This window comes from Pogona vitticeps, chromosome 3 (genome assembly GCF_051106095.1).
Source record: "Pogona vitticeps strain Pit_001003342236 chromosome 3, PviZW2.1, whole genome shotgun sequence".
NCBI classification, from domain to species: domain Eukaryota; kingdom Metazoa; phylum Chordata; class Lepidosauria; order Squamata; family Agamidae; genus Pogona; species Pogona vitticeps.
This window is the reverse complement of record NC_135785.1, coordinates 184,647,798-184,674,901: the sequence shown is the minus strand read 5'-3', so window position 1 is coordinate 184,674,901 and position 27,104 is coordinate 184,647,798. Positions and strand designations below refer to the sequence as shown.

Here is a 27,104-nt window from a genome sequence, read left to right as displayed (position 1 = left end):
TTGTTGACCTAATTGGATACAAACATTCCTTTCCACTCCTGCCCCTGTTTGCACCACATCATGTACCAACTTCTGGGTATGCTAGGTCAGGGGGTCTGATGGCTGAATAGCCTCCTAAGAGCTCTGTAGATCTATATATAGAACTCTAGGAAAAAATGAGAAGCCTATGTTCATCACACATTGCATTTATCCCATTTGGGGTTAATTCCAAAATGAAATCAGGCAACAATTGTCAATGATATAGAAATTCATTTGGTAGCAAGGTATAAGTCTTTTCATTGATACAATGATTCCATGCAACATCCATTTGTCTAGTTCTACATGCTTTATTTATTGACATTGCTTCTATGTTCCATATGCACAAAAATAGTTCAAAGTTGTTGAAACATCCAAAAGTCTTACAGCTATGGAAAAGCTACAGACACAGATGATTAAGCAGACATCCATCCATGCAACCTGTGTGAAGATACAGGTGTGATGGCCATAATTTTTTTTTAAACTTTGAAAAGTTGCAAACAAAAAAATACATTCAAAACCAAAACTTAAGTTGTAGGCAGAACTTAAATCATGTTATAATTGTATTTCAAAATTGCAGGAGCATAAATTCTAAAAATGCAGGAACTTATAGCCTAAAAAGGCAAATTGAAAAGCAGAAAATACATCTTTAAAGCACATCATTTAAAAAGTGAAAAGCATTCTAACTTTAATACAGTGGTGCTTCGGAAGACAAATTTAATTCGTTCCACGGTTAATGTTGTCTTGCGAAAAATTCATCTTGCGAAACACGTTTTCCAATAAGAATGCATTAAAATCTAATTAATGAGTTCCTATGGGCAAAAAAAGTCAGAACTGTGTTTATAGCTGTATTTACAGCTATAAATACTCAACTATCCAAGAAACAGCAAAAGAGCATGGACAGAGTGCCTACTCCAGTCCTCTGAAGATGCCGGCCACAGAGACTGGCGAAACGTCAGGAAGAACAACCTTCAGAACACAGCTAAAGAGCCCGAAAAACCCACAAACAACCAAACTATGGTGTGTTTTGAAAGAAATGGATGTACCTTAGCACTTGATTGTCCTGATGTGTAACCTGAATTGTGGAGAAGAATCTACCATTAGGACAAAATATGGAGAGATGGGGTGGTTTCCTGTAAGCAAAAGTGTCAGACAAGGGTGTATTTTATCCCCTTGTCTGTTCAATCTGTATGCAGAACATATCATATTAAAAGCCAGTCTAGATTCAGATGAAGGTGGAATGAAAATTAGCAGACGAAACATCAGTAATTTAAGATATGCAGGCAACATAATCTTACTGGCAGAAAGCAGCAATTTGAAATGACTTTTAGTGAAAGGGAAAGAAGAAAGTGCCAAAGCAGGACTGCAGCTGAACATGAAGAAGTAGAGATGGGCACAAACCTCAGTTTAGAGGTTCCTGCTGGTTCATACATGCGCGTTCACTTCCCCATCTCCCCAGCTGGATTCCCCCAGTCACCAGTCAGTGCACATTCCTCTCCTCCCTCTCTTTGGCTGTTCAACCTGTCTTTCTCAGGAGCAGGAGCTTCCCTGCCCCACCTCCTTGGCTGATTGCCCACTTAAGATAAGGAGGCAGGACAGGCAAACCTATGCTCCTGCCAGGGACTGGTCAAACAGCCAATGAGATGGAGGAGAGGAGCACACTCCGACTAGTGAGTGGATCAGTGGTTGGGGAGGCGGGGGATAGGGAATAAGGTTTGTGCCCATCTCTTTTAGGAAAACAAAAATCATGACTACAGAACTGCACAACTTTAGCATTCACAGTGAACAGACTGAAACAGTGAACGATTTTGTATACTTCAGTTCAATCATCAATCCAAATGGAGACTGCAACCAAGAAATTAGAAGACTGAGATAAAGAAGGACAGCAATGAAGGGACTAGAAAAGATCATAATGTTTAAGGATGTGTTGCTGGAGACCAAGACCAAGATCCTCCACACTCCTGTATTCCCAATCACCATGTATGTGTGTGAAAACTGGACAGTAAAGAAAGTTGACAGGACAAAAACTGATTCATTTGAATATGATGGAGGAGAACTTAGCAGATACCCTGGACTGGCAGAAAGACAAAACAAGTGGATCCTAGATCAAATCATGCCTGAACTATTTCTGGAGGCAAAAATGTAGAAGCCGAGGCTATCTTATTTGGGCATGTCATGAGACAGAAAGTTTCCCTGGAAAAGACAATCATGCTGGGAAAGGTTTAAGGAGGCAGAAAGAGAGGAAAATCAAATACGAGATGAATTGACTCACTAAAGGAAGCCAAAGGCCTGAGTTTGCAAGAGCTGATCAGGGCTGCTGAGGACAGAACATTTTGGATATGGTTCATTCATGAGGTCATCATAAGTTAGAGATGACTTGACAGCACATAACTACAACATTTTTTTCTAACATGAGTTTGCCTTGGTCCACTTTTGTTAAATTAACCTGCTCTTGTTTTCCAATTAACGATAATAAGATTAGTATTTGCAAGTCTGATTGCTCAGGCATTAAGTTTTGAAAGGTAGGTATGACAGTAGGCATACAATATATGCATCCCACTGAATGTGTGTTTTTACCCTTGGTCACTCGAGTTTAGGCAGGACCTTTAAGCAGTGAGACAGTTGCCTTGGGCAGCAGATACTGAAGGATGAGTGGCAGAGATTTCTGTGTATGCCATACGGTCTGCCCTGTAATCCTAAACTAAGCTGCTTCCCCAAATTTAAGGGAGGAATGCTGTACTGAAGCAGGTATTGATGCAAGATAGAATTGGCAGTCTGCTTGGCTTTTATACCACCTGCTGTTATATTTAAGTAAGGAAAATCTCTTAGCTAGCCCCAAAAAGTGTGTGGCAGAAGAGTGTACAAGTACAGTATAGAGAAATACTTTTATCTGACTGAAAGGACATTTTTTGATAAGGAAGAAGCAGCAGCCAGAAGTGGGAATAATACAAACTTTGATCCAGACCCAAATTTGTATTTTAAAGAGATAAAGAATCATACATGAAAGTAGATCAGTGTGGTATATATCAGACAGTGATGTGGATTCTACTGCTTTCTTCCATTAATATCATCAGGAGCAGCAGCAGCGAATATCAAAATTTGTTTAGAAGTTTAAACCAGCTCATGCTGCTTTTGAAAATCACTCCAGGGACCTCTTTTGGATAAAGAGCTAAGTAAAATTATGTTAAATAGTGACAAATAGCCACGAATTATGCAGAACATATCTGTACAAGAAAATATGCCATGATAAATTAAAAGAGACCTTATTTGAAGAAAGAGGAACAAAAGCTGTGACCCTTGTGATTCAAGCTGGCTGGTCCTTTGCGGTTTATGAGGACAGGTAGTTAATTTTCATTATCTTCTTATGCAATCAGTTCTGACCACCACTGGCTTAGTCTGTGTCTGAATGAATGTTCATTAACCATGTGCTTATTACCAGCAAGATATGGTGCAAATGCCAACCACTGTCTTTCAAAAATATAAGTCCTAAAGTAGCACTGAGAAGACAATAATGGCCTTGAGAATACCAAAACCCAGTCCCTGGCAGAAGCATAGGCTTGCCCCCAGGCATAGCCTAAAGACCAAGGTCATGTCCACCACTAAACGTGTTGGGGGGAAGTGTTCTTCATTTTTGTTTTTGTCCCTGAAAAACCAACAGCAGATTCCACATATTAGCACCTTCCTTTTTTTTAAATGACAAAAAAAGTTTTGTATTCCTACTTAAAGTGTTTCCAGCCAATTTTCAAGATGCCACTGATAAACAAAAATGCTATTAAGGATCAATTACTGAAATTCTTATTTAATACATGAATACATGCCACTTACATACTGGGGAGGACTGCATGCATTAGTATACAAGATTAAACAAAAATCTGATAAGCACAAGAATTCTGGTTATTATCTTCAAAATTATCTTGTAATAAAAGACTATAAGTATAAGGAATGAAAGATGAGTGACGAGATTAGAAAACTTGTAGAAAATTGGAATGTTACAGTTTATATGAAATGGCTATTATGCTTAAATGCTCAAGATACTCTTGAGGATCAGATAAATAATTTCAAAAGATGTATTGATTCTAATTTTCAAATTATGGCACTGGCGCCAATTCATTTCATACTGATGAGAATCAAACTGGGAAGTTCCTTCCTGTCATTCATGGGCGAGCCTCCTTCACTTACTCAGATGGGGCTCTGATTCTTTTTACTATGTGGTTCTCTCTTCCAAATGATTTATTATATTTAGTTCTATAACTTAGCATAACTCCAGAGCTCACGTTGTATTATAATACACCAAGCAACATGACAGCAAGGACCCAAGGTGGCTTACATCAAGAAAAGACAATATTTAAAGCTACAAACAGTAAGTATACAAATACTAAAAAGGATCAAACAAATACTACACTAAAAAGTTAAATAAAAGCAACAACAAAACACATTCAAAGCAGTAAAGTACAACCACCCATTTAAAACACCCACTAAGGTAGCCAGTCACTCAAGGACAGCTTATCTGAAGGGAAATGTCTTCACCTGCTTGCAGAAGGACAGCAAAGATGGGGCCAGTCTGGCCTCCAGTGGGGGGAGTTCCAAAGTCTAGGAGCAGCAATAAAGAAAGCCCTCTCCCGTGTCCCCACCGAATGCACCTGTGAAGGTGGTGGGCCAAGAGAAAAGCTTCTCCTGATGATCTTAACACCCAAGAAGGCTTAGGAAGGGAGACACAGTCCTTGAGACAGGTCGGGCCCAAACTGTTTAGGGCTTTATAGATTAGAACCAGCACTTTGAATTGTGCCCAGAAATGGATCAGCAGCCAGTGGAGATGCTGTAACAGGAAGGTTAGGTGATCCCTGTCACCAGCCCGTTAACATCTTTTGGACCCAAGTAAGTTTCCTCACACTTTCCATAGCAGCCCCATGTAGAGTATGTTCCAGTCATCCAGCTAGGATGTAACTAAGACGTGTGTCACCTTGGCCAGCTCCGACCTCTCCAGGAATGGGTGCAGCTGGCATACTAGTTTTAATTGTGCAAAGGCACTCCCGGCCAATGCTGAAACCTGGGTATCCAGGCTCAGAGATGAATCCAGGAGCACTCCCAAGCTGTGCACCTGTGTTTTCAGGCAGAGTGTGACTTCATTCGGCATAGGCTGACTTTTTATTCCTTGATCTGCCTTTCCACTCCCAGGAGCACTTCTGTCTTATCTGGGTTTAGTTTCAGTTTATTCATCCTCATCCAATCCATTACCAATGCCACACACTGATCTAGAGCCAAATCAGCTTCCTTTAGATTTAAATGGCAAGGACAGATAGAGTTAAATATCGTATGCATAGTGGCAACATCAAAACCCAAAACTCAGGACAACCTCTCCCAGTTAACATGAGAGAGAAAACAGAACCCTGAGGGAGCCCAAAAGCCAGTGGCCAGGGTGTTAAATAGGAATCCCTCTGCATCACCTTCTGAGTTCTCTCCTCCAGGAAGGGCTGGTGTAAAACTGTGCCTCCAAATTCCATCCCAGAGAGGCAGACCAGAAGGATTTGAGCACCTCATGAGAAGACAACACGGATCTAGAGGGTGGCTATTTGGGGAAGGATGCTATAGTCTGGATTCAGAGCACGGTAAGTCCTATCATTAGGTAGTGGGATCTCTGCTATTCTTCCTCCTCCTGCACCTTGAGCCATTTCCCTCTCTTCACGAAGGAAAGCAGTGTATGTCTTATTCAACACAACGTAGGCATCTTAAAATATACTTAGTTTGCTGCCCTCAGGTGTGTAATGGGAGAGGAGGGGTCACAGTCCTCTCCTTTAAAGATTCAACTTCCTATTTAAGTGGCTTCTCTATGGCCCTTTGCACTGTACCTCAGGCATCTTTTTTTTTTTTTTTTGGCCAGCCCTGATGTACTGTACTGTACACTTCCAAGAGCAGCTAGAGCAGCTTTTGGGAACTGGACAACAAGGGAAGAGACCATGCCTATGCAGAAAAGGCCAACTTTGGTACAGGCACAAGGAAAAGGCTGATTTTAAAGCATCTTTTCCTGGTTTGAGGACAAGGGAATCAGCTGCCTTGATACCATGTGAACTGCTGCCGAACTGCTAGAATGTATTCTTCACCCGGTCTGTTCCATTTCTTGGTGGAAAAGACAAGCCATTCTGCACCAGCAACTCCGCTCTGATGGAAGCTGACTATCATCCTTTCAAAGCTGGAAGTTCATGCATATCACAGAACACCATGGCAGGAGATGGGACGTGCAATGCAAGCCTTCTGAGGCAGATGATACACAGATATCGCCAGCAACTTCTATAGTTAGTATTACGGGGCTCCTAAGGAGGTGCAATGAAGACTGCAAGTAGCCTTTGTGGCAATCTCTTCCCTGTCCTCGTGTTCCTCTCACAGTTTGTTTTCCTCGTTCTGGATAAGAGCGACATAATTTGGGGAAACACGCAGAATGGAAAAATAACGTCCGTATTAATGTATATTTGATTTGATTACACAGCCCATGCCGGCTCCTTGACGATGGATTAGATTTCTAGTTGTCACTAATTTCGCAGGAAGCTTATGACAGCCCTTACTGACCAGCTCCGAAATAACACAGGCAAGAAAGGGGCGGGGGAGCCGGTGCGCGCGGGAATAATAGAAGCAATGACAAGCGAGAACGTGACCGTCAGTCACTTCCTTGCGCATGCGCCCCCTCGTATCATTCTGTCGAGGTGTCATATACCGGTTCGTGCCTGGACGGCCCATGAAAAGGGCGTCCAGTGGTTGGCCGGATTGGCGCACCGGTTTCGCCTGGCGCTCCTGGTTGGCTAAGCAAGAAACGTTACAGTGTACTCGACCTTCTGATTGGTCCGCGTCCCTCCAGGCAAGGCGCTGCGGCCCAATTGTAGTTGCCACCTCCGGTTACTACCCCTCCAAGCCGCTCGGGCAGGTCTTCGGCTCACAGATTGGCTGCTCGCGAAATCCTTTCTCCCCCCCCCCCAATCGGGTCTGTGAGGAGGAGCGAATGAAGTTTGGCGGTTGAAGAGAACTGGGGCTACTGTCCTCTCTCTTTCCCTCCCTCCGCTTCTCTTGGCCCCGCCTCCCCGCCACAGTTCGCTCGAGCTGCTTGCCGCGAGCGGCCCCGCCTTTCTCCCCAGCGGCTTGAGTGGGAGGCGGTTGTCCCTCAGAGTAGTGGAGGGAAGAGACTGAGAGAGCGAGCGCGCGCGCGTGCGAGAGCCTCGAGGAGATTCCTCCTCTGCCCTCCTTCCCGGCTAACGGTAAGGGATGCGGCGAGTTTGGCGCCGCCGGGTCGAACCTCTGGCAAGCGGATGGGTTTTATTTTTGTTGGAAGGGAGGGAGGAAAGCGGGTGGTGAGGGAAGCGAGAAGGACCAGCAAGGGGAGACGGAGGGGAAGAGAGAAGCGTGTGTGACACAGCAGCTCTCTCCGCGCTCGGCGGCTGTTTTCCTCAGGCTTCGGGGACAGTCTGGGTTGAACGCTGAGTAAAATTCACCCCAACAGTGGAGAGTCAGGCCCGGTTGGCGGCTGTTTGGCCACTCCGGGCACGCACATGACCTCTTAAGCGGCGAGAACGGTCTGCCTTGTGTTCCCGGGGGGGCATTAAAGGAAGCGGTCGAGGGTGTCCAGGCGGAGAGAGAAAGAAAGAAAGAACAGGTGCTCTGGCGGCGCCTCCCTTCTTTTCCTGAGACTGTCTTTCCCCCGGACCCCATCCCTTGAGTTTGTAGTGTCACATTTTGGGTTTTTCGTGTTTCTTTTTCTTTCAAAATGGGCGGAGCCGGAGCCGGACCTGAGAGTGCGATTCTTCTGGAGTGGGATGCTCGGGGCGGGGAGATCATTAGGTGACTTAAGGGGCTGGGGCGGAGAATACCCGGTGGCTGTTATGTATTACATGGACATCAGCTATCATTTATAAGCACGTTTAAATTGCTCTTGCTTTTTGGGGGGTCCAGGATAAACAAAAGTGGTTCTGTATAAATTCCCTTTCCTTCTGATCGCTTGGTTATATGCGGGGAGCACTCTCCTTGCTCCAGTTTTTTTTTTGAGAGGAGGCACCCTCTTTTCCCTTCCACGAAGTGCCGTCAGTTACAGTATATATGAAACAAAAGTGATCATAGATTTGTCAGGCTGATGGTAGTTCTGAATGTGGTGTTAAATGATGTGATTTTCCATATGTATGCCGAGAAAACCCCAGTTGAAGGTAGAGCTGAAGTTCTTTCTAGAATATAAATGGTTTGGTTTTTAAAAATAACAGTGAAGATAGACGTTAGGCTTCTGAAAAAGAGGATGGTTCTGCAACTTTTTGCTAAGATTAAATGATAGAAAAGGGAATATAAATAAGCCTTTTGTTCTATATTCCTGCAGAACCCCTTTTACCCATCCCCTACTGTTGGAGGACAGCTCCCTGACTGAATGAGGTCCTACCTGGCAGTCTGGAAGCTCTGAAATAAAACGAATTGACTTTGTTCTGAATTGGAAAGATTTCTGGAACAGCTCTTCATTTCTCCCCCCTACACTAAGTGGGTCACTAGTAATGAATGCCTCTGCCAACCTTTAAACTGAGAGGATACTTGTCTGTATTTTTAACTTGAGAAATACGCGATTACATATCGATATAGATAGCTTTGGTCCAGACTAAAGAGTGCTTCTCTAATTGTGTTTCAAGAGAGGGAAAAGATGTTAATTTACTGTTGTAGCTGTCACGAGCCTTCCATGTGATGAAGCAAGTTATGACGTGTCTTTGCCTGTTTGAAGATAAGAGGTCTGAGTTTTATTATTCCTAGCCCACCAGGACTTGTGCTGATTGCATTACTAGTTGCTCATCTGTTTGCACAATCAAGCAAGTGACCCATAGTGTTACTGTCACCATGTTAGTTAGCAGAAGTTTGCCATGCTGAATTTTGTAGATTAACATACATACAATTATATCACCATTATTATTCTATCCATTCTTTAAAAACAGATTAAAAGCCATTTAAAAAAAGACATAGTGATGGTTTGTTCTCTGAGTTTATACTCCATAAATTTGTCTCATATTTAGACAAAAGATTAATAAACATTTTCCTCTAGCTGATCTTTATATCAGGTAAAATAAATAAAGAAGACAAAAGTGTGGACCTTAAAAATTAATGCTATATATTAATGTGAGATTCTGTGGACAAGTCAGACTGAGGAAATGGAAATGTCCACAAAAACGCGCACTAAAATATTGCAGTTAGTCTTTATGGTGCCACAGTGTTTTTGTCTTCTGTATTTTTTAGTTTTAATTTGTTTTTCCCCGATATGCTAGCACAGACTAAGATGGATGCCTCTTCTAAAACTGATCTTTATAATCCTCTTTGGAATGGTTTTATATGTGATTGAATATCAATTGTAATGCTTCCTTGTGCTCTAATTCACTAACAGTTTTGATAGGTAAACTTCCTCTTTTAAAAGAGCTAAGTGCTGTGACTAAGTGAAAGCGACTTTTGTTTTATGTTATTTTGGAATTGTAGTTAAAAAATAACTTTTTTCTTGCCAAGATTATCTGAAAGAAAGTTTTATATTCCCCCATATTGTGATTTAAATTGTTATTTAAAAAGAAACACAAATAGATTTCCAATAATTATGATTACAACATTTCTCTTTAATTTTTCAAACTTTGCACTTACATTTAATACCAAAATGACCAGACTTCTCCTTCTGCTATTATTGAAACCACTCAATTATGGCTTCTAATTCTAGGTGGAAAGTTCTTTAAAAACGAAAAAGAAAACTTCTTTCATAGATTTAGATTTAAAAGAGAAGAGGGACTGTTTTCATCCAGTAAGGTAATTAACAAAAAATATATGATGTAGAAAGATCATCCAAATAGGAAATGTGTCTAATGCAAATAAGTTTTCAGGTTGGGGAAATAACTATCACATTGTCAAAAATCCCCTCTTATGTATTGCATTTTTAAGATGCACCCTGTAGGGGTAGCATGGAGCAGATTTTTTATATGCAGCCATACAGTGTACAGTATTCACTTTAAAAAATACTCTTGCATTTTGTATGAAGGAAGAATTAAGTACATATGGAGATGTGCTTTGAAATTCTTTAGGAACAAAGTTAATTTGTCACAACTTGCGTAGTTAGGGATAAGCACCATACAATGTGTTGTAGTAACACTAGAGTTGCAGAGGAGATCATTTTCTGTACTAATTCTGAACTTTTGAAACCTAAATCTCAGACTTACATGAAAAGAAGGAGGAGATTCTCATATAGTCAGTTGACTGAAAGAGGGAATGCTTTTAAATACAGGTGGTCACATTGTAACGCTGCCAAGAAGCTGCTTCTGCGTAACTTCACCCATCTATGGCTGTGAAAGATGCAGGAGGAAGGCATCACATCATTTTTAAAGTTACTTTTATATTCTGCATTGTGGATTTTGTAGTACAACAGCATACTTGCAGCAGCTTACTCTAGATGGAAAAAACCATTAATATCAGAATTGAATTTATTACAAAATGATGGCATCACAGAGCTGAGAAATTCTGTTTCTGGGAGTTCCAGGAACGTTTTCCATTAAAGTAGCAGAGATGGGATATGAAGTTGAGGTAACAACTTAAAGCTTTTGACTTAAGTGGCCGTAGTGCTATTACAGGAAAACTATGTGTGAGAGCAGTTCTACAGCAGTTTTTTCCTTTGGCTTGTCGTCTGAACTAAAGGAAAAAGCTGTGAACAAACATGTGTTTGTTTATTGTAGCCAGTGATTTGCCATGATGAAGAGCTAGAATCACTTGTGGTATTGACCTTATGCAATCATGTAGGCCAATAGGATTCTGATCAGTAAGAGAATTCAAGTGTATAATATGTATTGTAAATATATTCCACATCTGTAGTTTAAAGTTTGGCAATTCTGGTAAATTCTCTAATCACTGATTTTAGATAAACTCACTGCTGCAACATTCATTATTATTCATAACTGGGATTTTGAAATGAAGGATACCATTTAAAAAATAGCCTGCTGTACATGAGATACCTTATGGGATTATGGTGTAAAATCACTAAAACAAGTATATCCCACTGCTTGCTTTAAAACGTAGTTGGAGAAACATGTTGGTAATAATCTTAATGCTAAAAAGCTTTCTCAGATATAAAGCACAATTTGGCTGTTTGACTGACATAAAACCTGGTTTTATTTAACTCAACAGATGCAGTTTATGTTGCTTTTTAGTCGTCAGGGGAAGCTGAGACTTCAGAAGTGGTATGTCCCATTATCTGACAAAGAAAAGAAGAAAATCACAAGAGAACTTGTTCAAACAGTCTTGGCCCGTAAACCGAAAATGTGCAGCTTTCTGGAATGGAGAGATCTGAAGATTGTATACAAAAGGTTGTTTTGCCTCCATAATCTTATAATTACCTGACAAAAAACATATTGGATGGTAGAAATGAGGATTTTCTCGTGTAATTGTGGTGGTTTTTCTTCCCATTGTAATTTAATAGCATGGTACTGATAAGAATGTGAGATTATTCTACCTTTAATAACATAGTTCTGTACGCAGCTGTTTACAGTAAATGAGGCAATACAGATTTGAAAACAATCTATGTTAAAAGGTTATTTAGTGTGCCTCAGTGATGAAATGTTACCCCATTCAGTTTGAGATAAACTAGGGATTGATCTTGCTAAAATATTAAAAGGTTGCAGAAGCATGCTATTTTGTTCTTCAGAGCTGATGGAGTGTAAACCAAGAGCAGGAAAGTGTTTTTCTGACAATGCTGATAAAGTGAAGGAGAACCATTCTCATTGGTATTTTGAAGTTCTTTTATCTGCTTTGTTTTAATAGTAAAGAGATCAGATACTGCTTGTTCTTCAATTTATTCTTAAATCCATCAAGGTTGAGAACTTCACAAGCTCTGGATCTCCTTACTGCTTCATAGAATATTCAAAAGAAAAGCCCATATTTATTGAACTTTATTCAAATAGTGCTATCAGCAGACATCAAATTGACATTGTTATATTTAGGATCAAGAGGGAATCGCACCTTTCCTCAAAACAAAGCTAGGAGCCTGTACTTTAATGTACAGTATTGTGTAGTTAGCTTGATTGAGAACAGAAGCTAATTTGATACTCACTTCCAATTACACACTATTCTTGATTATATTGCTTAATCTATAGTGACCTGTTGGATATATCTTTCTGCCTATTGGCAGGATCATTTATGTACCGTATTTGCCGGCGTACAAGATGACTTTTTGGGCCCAAAAAACATGCCTCCAAGTGGGGGGGGGTCGTCTGTACGCCGGGTGCACTTCATTTGGGCCAGGAAGGAGCCGCCGCTGAGTGAGTGACGCGGGTCTGGGCTGGCTGGGGAGGAAGGCAGGTGGGCAGGCAGGCAGGCAGGCGGTCTGGATGGATGGAGGGAAGCACAGCCAGCCATGCCTGAGCAGCCAGAGCCCGCCGCTGGGCTGCCCGCCGCCCCGCGCCGCTGAGCCAGCGGCGTGCTCTCTCGCCCTCCACCCCCCGCTTCCCCTCTTCCTCCTTCTCCTGCCGCCGCCTGCCCAGCCTCTTCCTCGCCCTCCTCCCCACTGGCCATGAATTTCCAGGGTGGGCCCAGGCAGAGCCCCAGGCAGCTGGCGCCGCATGTTGGGGGGTCGTCTATATATGCCTTGTACACCGGCAAATAGGGTATCTCTTATATTATTAAAGTGGTTACCTCTGTGTATTCTTCATAAAAATATGAGAAGAGCCATAGCATAGTAGAACAAATCTAAGTCTTGCCACATTAGCCAGCCAGTTCCTATGGAAAACTTCCCAGGCAGACGTGAGTGCAACTGCTGCCTCTGTTTCATGTTCCCCAATACTTGGCATAGATGCAAAGTGCCTCAGTACTCACAGTGATGCATAGCCATTCTGCCTAATAGTCATTGATACCTCTAATCTTTAATCTGTGGAAACTATTTAAAGCTGTGAATGTGAATTCCAAAATTCAACTGGGCACTGTGTTAAGAAGTCCTTCATTTTATCTGTTCTGAATTTCTCTCCATTCAACTTCTGTGGATGACAATGGATTCTAATAAGTGTGAGGGGGTAAATATATTCTTCCTGTCTCCTATCTCCACATCAGGCATAGTTTTAATGAGTTAATGGCACATTTAAAGTTTAGATGCGAGATACAATTGAGTTGCATGTCCATTTTGTACCTTCCTAACTTAAAATTATACTTCTCTTTCAAATGGCTGAATCAAATATAGTGGTGCCTCTACTTATGAACACCCCTACACATGCACATTTTGACTTATGAACTGCTCTGGTCGCAAAATTTTGCTTCTACTTATATGAACGGAGCTTCCATTTATGAACACAAAAAGGCAGGGGAAAACAGCGGGAAATAGCTAACTGTAGGTGGCTACAAGGCTGCTTCTTTGTTGCTCTTTCGCCCAGGCGGTTAGAGAGTGTGAGATCCGAGGAGGCTGCCTGCTAAGGTAAGGTGCTGCTTTATACTTTTTAAAAACTGTTCTGGGTATTTTTGCAGCGTGGTTTTCAGCGGGGGGGGGGGTTATGTTTCTGTGCTGTGATGGGTCTTGGGGGGTTTGTTTGTTTTTTGGTTCCCCCGCCCCCAATTTCCAGTGGGGGGTTGGTTACTTTTTGGAGTGTTTTCCCCCATTTCTGATTTGTCTTTGGGGGTTTGTTTGTTTTTTGGTTCCCCCACCCCATTTCCGATGGGTCTTGGGGGGGTTTGGTTGCTTTTTGGGGGTTCCCCATTTTCAATGTGTCTTGCATGCTTTTTGCTTTGTTCTCTTTGCATTTCTGATCTGCTCTGTTTGTTTTTGCAATGGTTCCTGCATGCTTCACTTGCTTTTTCCTTTGATTTCTGTGCATTTCCAACCTTGTCCCTTTGTTCTCAGTGCATTTCGGATCTGCTCCATTTGTTTTTGCAATGGTTCCTGCATGCTTCACTTGCTTTTTCCTTTAATTTCTGTGCATTTCAGACCTTGTCCCTTTGTCCATTTCTGATCTGCTCCATTTGTTTTCTGTGCATTTGCAATGGTTCCTGCAAGCTTCCCTTGCAGCTTGGGTTTGGGCTAGGTGTGGGGGGGGGGTTACGTTTCTGTGCTCTGATGGGTCTTGCAGACCCTTTCTGCAAGGGTCTGTGCTGGCTGGTTTGCTCTAAAATGGAGTTTAGACTCAAGTCTCTCCCCCCCGCCTTGTCTTCTCTCTCTCTCTATGCTCCCCAGGTGCTTGGTTTGGTTTAAAATGTGTTTTGTTTTAAAGGTGCTTGGTTTGGTTTAAAAAGTGTTTGGTTTAAAATGTGTTGGTGTAAAATTGTTCCCCATTGTTCCCTCCGTCCCTCCTTTCCTGCTCTTTTTTTAACCTAAGTCATTTTAGGTTTAAAAGTTCTCCCTCTAATGTTAGAGGATGGATTAACCGGTTTTGCATTAGCTCCTATGGGAACTAATGCTTCAACTTACAAACGGCACCTCTACATGCAAACAAAAAACAGCCAGAATGGATTAAATGGTTTTCAATGCGTTCCTATGGGAAATGCTGATTCGACTTATGAATGTTTTGACTTAGGAAAATCTTCTGGGACGGATTAAGTTCTTAAGTAGAGGCACCACTGTAGAGGGAACACGAGGGGCCCTCTGTGTTGTTAAACTGCAACATCTAAGACCAGATTAGTTTACCCCAAAATTTGATGTGAGATACAGTCCAGCAGCATCTGGAGAGCCATGCATTCTGTATCCTTGGAATAAAAGAGACAGCTCTATATACTCCAGGAAAAGTAAGGAAAATGCCGCATGGTTGTAGAAACAATACAAATACGGGAACAGGTGATACCTGTATTCGAGCTCTATATATGCATCTGTGATGCCGACCATGCACTGTAAGAACAAAGGCTGCAATCTCTTCAAATATGTTTTTGAAAATACCGGTAGCTTCAAAGTCATTCAAGATTTATCAGTTATTTTATGAAGGCTTTCTTTTCCTACTGATGGAGTTCAGTCAAGCCATTTTTACTGATTTGTTTTTTTAACCTTACAGGAAAGATATGTGCATGCTTTTGCTGGAGCTGAACTAAGGCTAGAAAAATCACAGATTGCCAGATGTCATAAGTGTTTAGAAATTAATATTTTAAGCATATGTACTGATGACTAGAATAGCAGTTATATGAAGAAGCTTACAGTATGGATGAAGTGATAGTAATTATAAATGTAAAATCTGAATGCAAGTATTTCTATACTATTAGAGGATAGAAAACTTTTACTATTTAAAACAGGGGTCAGGGAACTTTTTTACCTCTTACCCCTCCCCCCCAAAAAATTTATATATGCCAACATTAACCCCCTTGATTTGAAAGGAAGTAAATGATACATTATTTGAATTCAAAATCTTATTGAATCTACACAGGCTGTGTACCAAATTACCAGGATGCACCAAATTTAATAAAGATATGCACTACTTTTGCTGAAACACATTGCACACCAGCCATGGGATGGTATAGGGACTAGTAAGGTGTCCAACGTGCCTAGCAAGTTGCATTAAATTCTTGCTAGCTCGCAGAGAATTTAATCATCATCAATGGCTGCCAGAGTGGTGCTAGCAATGACATGCTTCCTAGAGACTTCCGAGTTGGTTTTTTTTCCGACCACTTTAATCATTCTGTGTGTGGTGTGCAAAAAGGAACAAACTAGGCTGGTGCCACAACCCAACATCAACGGAGTAGTGCGTTATTTTTTTTAATCATCATTAATGGAAAACTCAAGAGCGGCCAGAGGATTGGAAAAGATCAGTCTACATCCCAATCCCAAAGAAGGGCAGTGCCAAAGAATGCTCCAACTGCTGTACAATTGCACTCATTTCACACGCCAGCAAGATTATGCTCAAAATCCTACAAGGTAGGCTTCAGCAGTATGTGGACCGAAATCTCCCAGAAGTACAAGCTGGATTTCGAAGGGGCAGAGGAACTCGAGACCAAATTGCTAACATGCGCTGGATTATGGAGAAAGCCAGAGAGTTCCAGAAAAACATCTACTTCTGCTTCATTGACTATGCATAAGCCTTTGACTGTGTGGACCACAGCAAACTATGGCAAGTCCTTAAAGAAATGGGAGTACCTGACCACTTTATCTACCTCCTGAGAAATCTGTTTGTGAGACAGGAAGCAACAGTTAGAACTGGATATGGAACAACTAATTGGTTCAAAATTGGGAAAGTATGTACAACAGCAGTCAATCTACATATTGTCCCACTTCTTATTTAACTTATATGCAGAATACATCATGCGAAAGGCAGGACTGGATGAATCCCAAGCTGGAATTAAGATTGCCGGAAGAAATATCAACAACCTCAGATATGCAGATGATACCACTCTGATGGAAGAAAGTGAGGAGGAATTAAAGAAACTCTTAATGAGGGTGAAAGAGGAGAGTGCAACATAAAAAAACCTAAACTCGTGGCCACTGGTCCCATCACCTCCTGGCAAATAGAAAGGGAAGATATGGAGGCATTGACAGATTTTACTTTCTTGGGCTCGATGATCACTGCAGATGGAGACAGCAGCCACGAGATTAAAAGACACCTACTTTTTGGGAGGAAACCTATTGTGACTTGTCAGAAAGATAAGTAAAGCAAATTAAGTGTGCACTTTCACTAGAAGGTAAAATAACCAAACAAAGGGTACTGTACTACAGTGGCAGCATAAGAAGAAGCTCACTGGAAAAGGCAGCAATGCAGGAAAAAGTGCAGTGCAGTAGGAAAAGAGGAAGACCTGCACATGAGATGGATTGACTCAATAAAGAAACCCTCAGTCTTTTGTTTGGTGCTGCAGTCAAAGTAGGACCAGGAGCAGAAAGACTGGGATTCAGATTTTGGGAATAAACTATGATACTCTTGTCTGCTTTGGGGGCTGAGAAATAGAGAAACATGATTGCTACACACTTCATACTTCTGCTGTTCTTCCTCCCTGAATTTTAAACAATTAGTTGCCTCAGTTCAGCATGTCCATTTCCTCTCATTACATTTAAACAAGCTTGATGAAGCCACCCTTTCCCTCCCTCAATTCAAGGCTTCTGTCCTTCTTGCATGTTCCTTTTTTCAGTTTTGAGTCAGTCTCTCTCTCACACACACATACACCCACACACAGCCACTCACCCTTCCTCACTCAGTCAGTTTTGTACATACATTTAAACAAGCTGATGAAGCCACCCCGTCACTCTCTCGCACCTTCCTTCCCTCCTTAACTGGAGCTTTCCCTCTTCCTGCTTGCAGTCACCTCCGGCGGAAGTAGTCATTCACAAGCCGGATTGACTGCCCGGGGCTGTTCTACATCTGTAACCAATCAAGCAGCCTTATCTCCGATCTCTAAAAGAATGGAGGATTTACAAGTGCTGCAACCAAGGAAAGAGGGAGAGGTGACTTCCAGTTTGAGGTTTGGCTGCAGGGGGTGGGAGTAGCGCTCTGCTCATTACCCCCAGGATTTTCATTTTTACCCCATTTGGGGTAATTTACCCCTGTTCCCTGACCACTGATTTTAAAAATACTTTAAGAAGGATTGCGTGTTAGAAAGTTCAAATTAAGCCCAGTAAAATCAGTCATATTTAGGAGAATAAAATGTTTTATAAAATTCTTTTTCAAAAGAATGGGATGCTTTTCTAATTATTCAGGTACGTCTTACAGCAGACATATTTTACTACATACAAATCTATTAAGTGAAAGACTGAAGCAAAAAGTGTTTAATGAAAATAGTATATTAGTTCTTCCAAATTCATACTATCATATTAATGGCTGAAAAAAGCAAAAGAAGTGTAGGAAGTATTAGTCTTTCAGATTTTTTTTTAAAAAAACTTTTACAAAGTAATATAAAGAGAGTATTTCAGTGACCAAAACATAATATGAAAACTGAAATAATATAATAAAAAAGCACAGGTAACTGTATCTCAGTGACCTATCTAAAGTACAGTCCTTTACACTTACATGCCTACTTGGAAATATGTTTCAGTGAGGGAACTCATTTGGACATACAGTTGCATTGTCAATACTTTTTGTATTTTCATGAGTAGAGAATTCAGGATAAAATTATTACAGTCATTCAGTCCCTTGTCTACGTATATTTATATATATATTTATTTGATTTATACCCCGCCTATCTGGACTACTCGTCCACTCTAGGCGGCTTACAATATAGGATAAAACAATAAACTCAAGAATGTGCATAGTCGTTCAATAACAATTGCAATAAAGTAGAAGAAAAAAAATAAAGGAAAATAGAAAGAAATCAGGTATTGACTGGAGGGAAGGCCTGGATGTATAACCATGTTTTTAATTGGGCTTTAAAGATTCCCAGCTTAGGTGCGGTGTGAATCTCCGGAGGGAGGTTGTTCCATAGGCGAGGAGCCACCGCCGAGAAGGCCCGGTTTCGTGTCTTCTCCTTCTGGGCCTCTCTTGGCATCAGGCTCCTCAGCCTCACCTCCTGACTCGCGTGGGTGATCTGGGTAGACTTTGGTGGGAGCAGGTGTTCCGCCAAATATCGAGGTCCTAAACCATTTAGGGCCTTATAAGTAAGCATTAAGACTTTGAAGTTGACACGGAAACGAATGGGCAGTCAATGCAGTGCGGCCAGAGTTGGAGAAATGTGTTGATATTTTCTCACTCCAGTAAGGAGTCTGGCCGCCGCATTCTGTACCACCTGAAGTTTCCACATCAGCCTCAAAGGCAGCCCCACGTAGAGCGTGTTACAGTGGTCTAATCTTGAGATTACGAGCGCATGCACCAAGGTAGTGAATGCCCCCGTGTCTAGATAGGGCCACAGCCGGGCAATCCGCCATAGGTGGAAAAAGGACTACCGACGCCACCTGCTTTTCCATGGTGAGTGTCGGGTCCAAATATATGCCCAAGCTGCGGACCCCACTCTTCGTTAGAGAGTCACCCAAGCCGCCAGCCACGGGGCCTCCCACCCTCAGAACTTCCATCTTGTCTGGGTTGAGCCTCAGCCTATTCTCCTGCATCCATTGCAGTACGGCCCCCAGGCAGCGCTGAAGGGACAGAACAGCATCACCTGCAGTTGGTGAAAAGGAGATATAGAGTTGGGTGTCATCAGCATATTAATGACACGATGCCCCACATCCCCTTATGACCCCTCCTAGCGGTCTCATATAGATATTAAACAGCATTGGGGAGATAATCGACCCCTGTGGAACCCCACAATTGAGACTCCATGGGGCCGAGACACTCTCCCCAAGCTGCACTCTCTGGGGACAGCCCCCCAAGAAGGAACGGAGGCAGGCAAATGCCGAGCCACCAATTCCCAACTCAGAGAGCCTCCCCAGGAGGATACCATGGTCAACAGTATCAAAGGCTGGCGAGATGTCAAGGAGGACCAACAGAGACATTTTACCCCTGTCAGCCTCCCTCAACAGGTCATCATACAGGGTGACCAATGCTGTCTCTACCGTGGCGCAGCCTGAAGCCCAGCTGAAATGGATCCAGTGCATCTGTTTCATCCAAGTGGGCCTGAAGCTGATCAGCCACCACCCTCTCAACCACTTTACTCATGAAAGAAACATTGGCAATGGGCCTATAATTGCCAATTTCGTCCACCGCCATATTCAGTTTCTTTCTTATGGGCCTAATGAGTGTCTCCTTGAGGGCAGATGGAAATCTTCCCTCAAGGAAAGACCCATTTATTATTGCTGTGGCCCATTCTGTTATCGGCCAGGCTGCTTTGATTAGCCAGGCTGGGCGAGGGTCAAGGGAGGAGGTGGTGGCCTGGTAGCGATCAAGCATCTTGTCCACAGTGCCAGGCGTCACAGGCTGAAAAGAATCAAAGGTAACCGGGCAAGGCGGAGCGCTGGACTCACTGTATTCAAAAAAGGAGAGAGCTCCCGGTGGATGGCCTCCACTTTAGATTTAAAACAGGCTGCAAACTGGTCAGGTGAAAAACTAGGGGGAGGCCAGAACCACTTCCTGATAGGTTGTGCACTATACGGAATAGCTCCGCCTGCTGATTTGAAGCTTCACTTATCTGGTTAGCGAAGAAAGATCGACATGCAGCCTTTAGTTAGGTAAAGGTTAGTTGCAGCCCTAACAGCTATCCAATTATAATCCGTCGAGTTCTTCCTCCACCTACGCTCTAGCCTTCTCCTCATTCGCTTCATTGTTCGAAGCTCCTGGTTAAACCAGGGCGCAGGCCGAGCTCTGCGCTGTAGAGGGCGTTTAGGCGCGATCATGTCTATAGCTCTGGGGGCAGCGATGGACCAGGTGTCAACCAGAGCCTCGACAGGAGCGCCAGCCAGGTCAGCTGTAACACCTCTCATGGCATCCTGGAATCCAACAGGATCCAGTAGCCTTCGAGGGCGGACCATAGAAATAGGTCCCTGCTCTCTGTGAGGGGGAAGTGCCACTGAGAGGTTACATTTTATTAGGTGGTGATCTGACCATGACAAGGGGACCGACACAAGGTCAGTCACCATCAGTTCACACTCGCTCCAATTGGTGGAAAAGACCAGGTCCAACGTGTGGCCACCCACATATATGAGGGTGAAAGTGTAGATGTGGTGTTTTAGAGTATCAAGATGATAGATTCACTGTGTTCTGAACTAGATGTATTTTTGAAATTGTCAGGGGCAGCCCGTGAACCTTATATCATGACAGTACAGTTAAAAAAATGATTGATGATCATGAAAAGCTTCTGTTCTTTGAGTCTTAGTGCTTTGTTCGTGTCCTGGTATCTTCTGAGATCATAGTCTTTTCCCTTTTAACTGCCTCATACAGTTAATTTCTTCCAGTTTTGACCTTGGGCAACTGTCCTTTATAGTTCTGCTATTTGACATTGAAGCAGAAAATTCTTGATGATTAATAAATTATTATGCAGAAGGGCCTGGGTGCTCTGATTTTGGTATCAGCTGATAAGACAAAAAGACTGCCTTTTATAATTTTGACAATAATGCAGTATGAATCTGTTGTTAAAAATGGATTATGAAACTGAACTGATAAAACAGTCTGCCTTGTACCTCATATTTAGATACAGTGTATTGTGTTCCTGGGTCTTTGGATGCTGTCATGTTTAAAAGATAATATTACATTAGTATTAACATTCAAGTGACATATCTGTTTATACACTACTATAAATTTTCATATGCAACAATAGATAATATTTTTAATAATGGGGTATAATGAGCTTTGAGTTCATGTTCTTCTTTTCCTTCACCTTTTCTGTGCAAGAGGAAAAGATAAGAAGCCTTTCTACTAGTTTGCAAGAGACTACAATTCCAGATGCAGAAAACTATTTGTTTAAACTAGTTAATTCTGAACTGAAGATTCAGTTTGTTGTTTAAAAATGAATTGGGATATTGTGTTATGTTGCATCAAGTATAACAGCATCTACTTGATAACATGTATTCATTTGTACTTTCATCAGTGCATACTTTCCCAGATCCCAGCCAAGCCAGCTATGATCTTGTAATGTGGCTAGAAATTTCTAACAGCTGTCTACAGCTTCACAACTAATCTGTTGTTTGGGGAAAGCTGCTATGTTCCAACTTGTTTGAATTTATGTCCTTGAAATGTTTCATTCACTCCACGAAGTTGGTTATTTTGGTTCAAATTTGTGGTCTGATGCTTTACACACACGAAATTCAGACTGTTAACTTCTGCAAAAATGTAGATATATACACCTGATTCTGCAAAAAAAAAAAAATTGGAAATGTGTATGTACGTCAACTGTAAGTGAGGATGGATAAAACTACACAATGTACAGTAGTTGTCAGTGTTACATTGATCTATATTTGTTACAGATATGCAAGCCTCTATTTCTGCTGTGCCATTGAAGATCAGGATAATGAGCTAATAACCCTGGAAATAATTCATCGTTATGTTGAACTGCTTGATAAGTATTTTGGAAGTGTAAGTTATTAACTGTTATTTTAAAGTTTTCTAAATCCCTTGAGTTGAATTTAGTATAGCACCTGGAAATGTTCCCCTGGCACTTAAAAAGGGGAGTGAGACAGTTATTTTTGAAGCTTCTTCCTTTCCCCAGCATTCCCCTGAAAAGCTGTTCAAAGGGGTGGGTTCCATCAGAAAGTGGGTGAGATGTGCCAGTCAGGGGTACATGGGGAAGGAAGAATTTCTTTTTAGTGGGGTGCCATAACTGGATCCTGATACCCTTCATGAATGGGAAAGCCTTTGTATGTATGAATATATAAAAATGGCTTGAATCCTGTTGACAGTTATATCTGCATAAGTGAAATTGTGTCAGGTGTGAATCAGCACCTTGTTACTTAATGTGAATTTACTTCATTATTTATGTGCTTTCACTCATGCAGGTGGAAACCACTAATAGGATTCTATTCAGCATATTGAGTGAAAGGTTTTATAATGTGTATGGGTGCCTACATACCTGGAAAAAAATCTGTTCAACTTGCATGTATGCACTGTTCCCAGTCTTAAATTATTCTGTACACAGAGAAGTGTAAAATAGAGTAATGAATACTCTGGTTTACTAGGGATTTTGTTTTTGTTTTAGAACATTCATGGCAGAGTCTGCTAGCTAAAGTGAACATCATGAGTCAGAGTAAAATCATTTTTATGCTGTGTTATGCTGGCCATTTACTTACTGGGAATTATAGTGATTGAAACAATAGGCCTTTATTTTGTTCTTTTTTTAAAAAGGTCTTGGCAATCTAAACAAGGTTGCTGAATCTCAACTATTTATCTCTTTTTTTTTTTAGGTATGTGAACTTGATATCATTTTCAATTTTGAGAAGGCTTACTTTATTTTGGATGAGTTTCTCTTGGGAGGAGAAGTTCAGGAGACTTCCAAGAAAAATGTTCTTAAAGCCATTGAACAGGCAGATCTATTACAGGAGGTAAACAAACTTCATTTATTTGGTAATGCACATCAGCATGCTGTGCCCTTCTCTAAGAAAAGCTTTTATATTTTCAAAGCTGTAGAAAAAGCTTTTCAGCATGTCCAGCATGAAGTTTTTTCTTTATATTCTTCTTTTGCTACATCTCACTTTGCTCAGTGTGTAGCCTATGCAGAGCAACAGTACTGCCTTTCTTTTTTTTAAGGGTTACTTTCATAGCTTGTTTGGTCTACGTATTACTAGCCATGGAACTACTACTCTCTTCACATTTCTGTTGTTGATTAGGTACTTCTGTGTTTTTATTTGGTAAAATTTATATCCATTTCTTTTTATTAAATTAACTGAATGATGATCGCTAATTTTTGTCATACCTGATGTATGTGTGCCTCTTTACTGTTTCATTGCTGAAATCCAGAAGCTAGACTCTCTTCTTTGAGACACTTTCAGGTATAGTTAACATTAACTGTTTTAAAAACAAGTCAGAATGCTATATTTAGATGTGCACTGTGTTCTTAGAAAATAGTTAGCACTAGTCTTAGAATTATAGAAAATAGAATAAATTTGCAGTTAAATCTTACCTCTCATCTGCTAACAAAATGCTTAAATATTAGACTTCTGTGCTGACTTTAGTCCAGTGGTATAAAATTCAATTGGAGAAGATTTCAAAAAGATAGCCATGTTAGTTTGTTTCAACATGTATGACAAAAATAAAAGCAATGCTACCATTCTCTTGTTTTTATTTTTGTTATACATGATTTAGATGTATGAACTTGGTTGAGAACTGTATTTGAAATGTTATATTTACTGGTATTAGTTGTTTTAGGGGCTTATGTTCCTGCCTATATCCCTGAAGGGAAACTCAAGATGATAATCATAAAATAATGGTCTCCAAACAATATCTTTGTCTACAAGGTCTCAATATTCTATTTTGTGTATGATCTTGCGGTGGGATAGAACTGATAATATAGGTTTTTCAAGCTTTGGCCCTCACTTTAACATGTTTGCAGGCAGAGTCAGTTTTAAAACATTTCTTTGTGGGACCTAAAATAAAGATGTACAATCACCGTAGACCAAAACATTTGATTTTTTAATAGACTTCATGTGGATTGTGGTCTAAAAATGTGTACTGGTTTGATCTGCTACGTATATATACTGTTTGTCTGTCCTACATTTCTTGAGTACCATCTGCTAGTGAAATTTTTAAGGTAGAAATATGCATATTGTGGCTGCTTGAGTGGCTATCCAAACATGCATTAACTGACATGCTACATTCCTCTTCCGTTTGGAAGCCTTGAGAATATTCCTCATAAAAATGTCAGTGCAAATAATACAGCTAACATCCTGGACAGAGCATTTACCTAGTTGAAAGCTTTTGATTTGGAGAGTGATAATATGGCAGTTAGCGAGCAATCTCTATAGGGCCTAGGATCATCACGCGCCCCCCAAAGATATGCCGGCAGCCCAAAGAGTGGGTCTAAAGCTGAGGGGTGTGGCTGAAGAGGATAACTCAATTGTTTAATATTTTCATTTGCCTGTTTCCTTTTTTAATTATTATTAAAACATTTTTAAAAAGCAGTGGTCATATACTACAGTGGTGCCCCACATGACGACGATAATCCGTTCCAGCAAAATCACTGTAAAGCGAAATCGTCGTCATGAGAAAGTAAAAAGCCCATTGGAATGCATTAAAAATCTGTTAATTCGTTCCAATGGGGGAAATAACTGCTCGTTTTGCGAAGATCCTCCATAGGGGAAGCCATTTTCGATTGCTGTCTTCCGGAAATAGGCCCGAAAAACAGCGGGGAGCCATTTTGAAAACCCGACAATCAGCTGTTTCTCATCATCGTGCAGCGAAAAAACAGTTCCAGAAGCAAGGAACTAGTCATCGTTAAGGAAAAAAACCCCATAGAAACATTGTTTTGAGATCGCGATAGCGATCGTAAAAAAATCATCGTTAAGCGACTTCGTCGTGAAGCAGGGTCGTCGTCAAGCAGGGCACCACTGTATACATATTACTATAATGGTTTTTTCTCAATTAAAACATGGGTTTAACTTAAAGTTTTATTAAAGCCAAAAAGATCATTGTGCCCAAAAATATTTTTTACAAAGTGATAAAAAAATCTGAGTGAGGATGGGGTTCTCCAGACGAAGGAGAACTGAACCAGAACATCACAAAATTGTCTCCATATCCCACAGAAAACACAAGGAGATTTTTGACACATTTAAAAAAAGAAATAAAACAAGTAGGATGCTGGGCAGTGTAAAATGGCTCTTGGTGAGCAATATATGTCCTGCTTTTTTGCCCACCACTGGTATAGCAGTTCTGAATTTAAGTTCAATATCTATTTATCTTCCTCCTTCCCTCCCTCCCTCCCTCCTTTCCTTCAATAAATTAAATATCTCACTAATACCCTGATTTTCTTATGTTACATGACAACTATTGAGAAAAAAGTGGTGAGGAAAATGGCAAAAGGGGCAATTATCAAACAACATGTTGCCATTCAAGCGAGTGTGTTTCCATGACATGTGATACCATTGCATTCCTAACATAAAAAGTGTAATCTCTTTGTGATTTAGTAACGAGAGTTTCGGGGGTGGGGGTGGGCGAATGAAGCTCTGAATAATTTTCTTTAAACATACACACCAAATCAAAGCAATAACTTAGTTTGCTAAGAAAAGCAGAGCCAGTTATTCTGTGGAGTCTAAAGGGAGGACCCCTCCCATCCTATGTTACTTTAATGCTCCTTTGGTGGCTATATGCAGAGAGGCTTTACAATGGACCCATCCTTACCAATATTTGACCCTCTCTTCCATTTTTTGGAACTTAACATTTATGTTCTGTTTGTGGCAGTGAACATTTCTTCTTTCTTCTGCAACTGCCAAATCTACAAGAAAGCAATATATGTTATTGCTCAGGGCTAAAGATGCTTCAGTCTGTACATTTTGAGAACAGTGGCTATTAAGCAGCTGTCTGCTTACAGACTTTTCTGTTTTCATTAACCCTCCCTATTCACATGAATTTTTTATTATGATCTGTAGAATTTTTACTGTAGCAAAGAATGTTTGTGCATTAGTATCACTATATTTATTTATTACATTTATAGCCCGCCCATTTAGTCATATAGAGTCTGGGCGGGTAACAACATATCATGTAACAATTTACAGTTTAAAACTGAACAATATATTACTAAGAAACACAATGATCCAATATGGCTTCAATTAAGTAATAAAATGCAACTCTCTGATACATTTTCTGAAGTGCTTATAGAGCCCAGTAGATTTCATTACTTCAACACTATTTTTTTTTAAAGTAGTCTGAAGTCATTTGGTCCATAACATTTTATTTCTCAAGTTCTGTGGCAACTTTAATAGGAAGTGATTACCTAATTGTTCAACAGCACAAGAATGCAGTATAGAGGGCCCTCGACCTACGGAATTAATCCGTATTGGAATGGTGTCTGTAGGTCGAAAAGTCCGTAACCTGAATATGCATTTCCCATAGGAATGCATTGAAAACCATTTAATCTGTAACCGACCCAAGAAAACACCCCCCCACACACACACACACATACAAAAAAATGAAAATACTGTACTGCAAATAGACCTTACCTTTCCAGAGCCTTCCAGGGGTCCCCCGCCACCGTCATCGCCGTTGCCCGAGGCCTCTCGGAGGTACCCCGCCGCTGCCACAGGCTTTCCCAGGGTGGATTGGGCCTACCAGGGGAGGGCTTCCCCCAGTAGGCCTGGTCTACTGCCCGGGAAACCCTGGTGGACTCGGCCTACCAGGGGAGGGCTTCCCCCAGTAGGCCCAGTCTACTCCCCAGGCTTTCCTGAGGAGTAGACTGGCCTACCGGGGGAAGCCCTCCCCTGGTAGGCCCAATCAACCCTGGGAAAGCCTGCATCGGCGGGGGACCTCCGAGATGCCTCCCATGGCGGTGGGGAAGGCCTGTGGAGGTCCTCCTCACCGCCAGTCGAGCCTCCAAAGCACGATCAGTGGCGGGGGGACCTCTGAGATGCCCTGGAAGGCATCCGGAGGCACGATCGGCGGCCTACAGACTGGAAGGGGGAGGCGGGGAAAGCACCAAATTTGAATTTGGTGCTTTTCCTGCCTCCCCCTTCTGGTCCGTAGGTCGATTCTCCGACCACATCGATTGGAAATCTTGCGGCCAGAGAAATCCGTACCTCGAAAAGTATTCACGTCGAGACATGTGTACGTCAAGGGTCCACTGTATGCAGAAACTGTGGTTGTTATCTTACTTCCCAGAATTTGTCACTTTTTCAT

At 41.5% G+C, this 27,104-nt stretch overlaps 1 protein-coding gene across 6 annotated transcripts in view; it reads left to right on the top strand.

Moving 5' to 3' along the window:
* Window positions 1-7,095: 7,095 nt before the first annotated feature.
* The window catches only part of AP1S2 (adaptor related protein complex 1 subunit sigma 2), a 49,458-nt gene continuing 29,449 nt past the window's right edge, over window positions 7,096-27,104 (top strand). For 4 of the 6 annotated variants that reach the window (XR_013543544.1, XM_020786738.3, XM_020786739.3 and 1 more), the window contains exons 1-4: window positions 7,096-7,256; window positions 11,170-11,348; window positions 21,752-21,860; window positions 22,685-22,822. Coding sequence is in view for 5 of the 6 variants with exons in the window: in XM_020786738.3 (XP_020642397.2) it covers window positions 11,170-11,348; window positions 21,752-21,860; window positions 22,685-22,822 (426 nt within the window). In the remaining variant the exon portion in view is untranslated. Of the gene's footprint in view, window positions 7,257-9,718; window positions 9,805-11,169; window positions 11,349-21,751; window positions 21,861-22,684; window positions 22,823-23,237; window positions 23,270-27,104 lie in introns of all 6 variants that reach the window. The other 2 variants (XM_078390404.1, XM_072994345.2) reach the window with 2 other exon arrangements.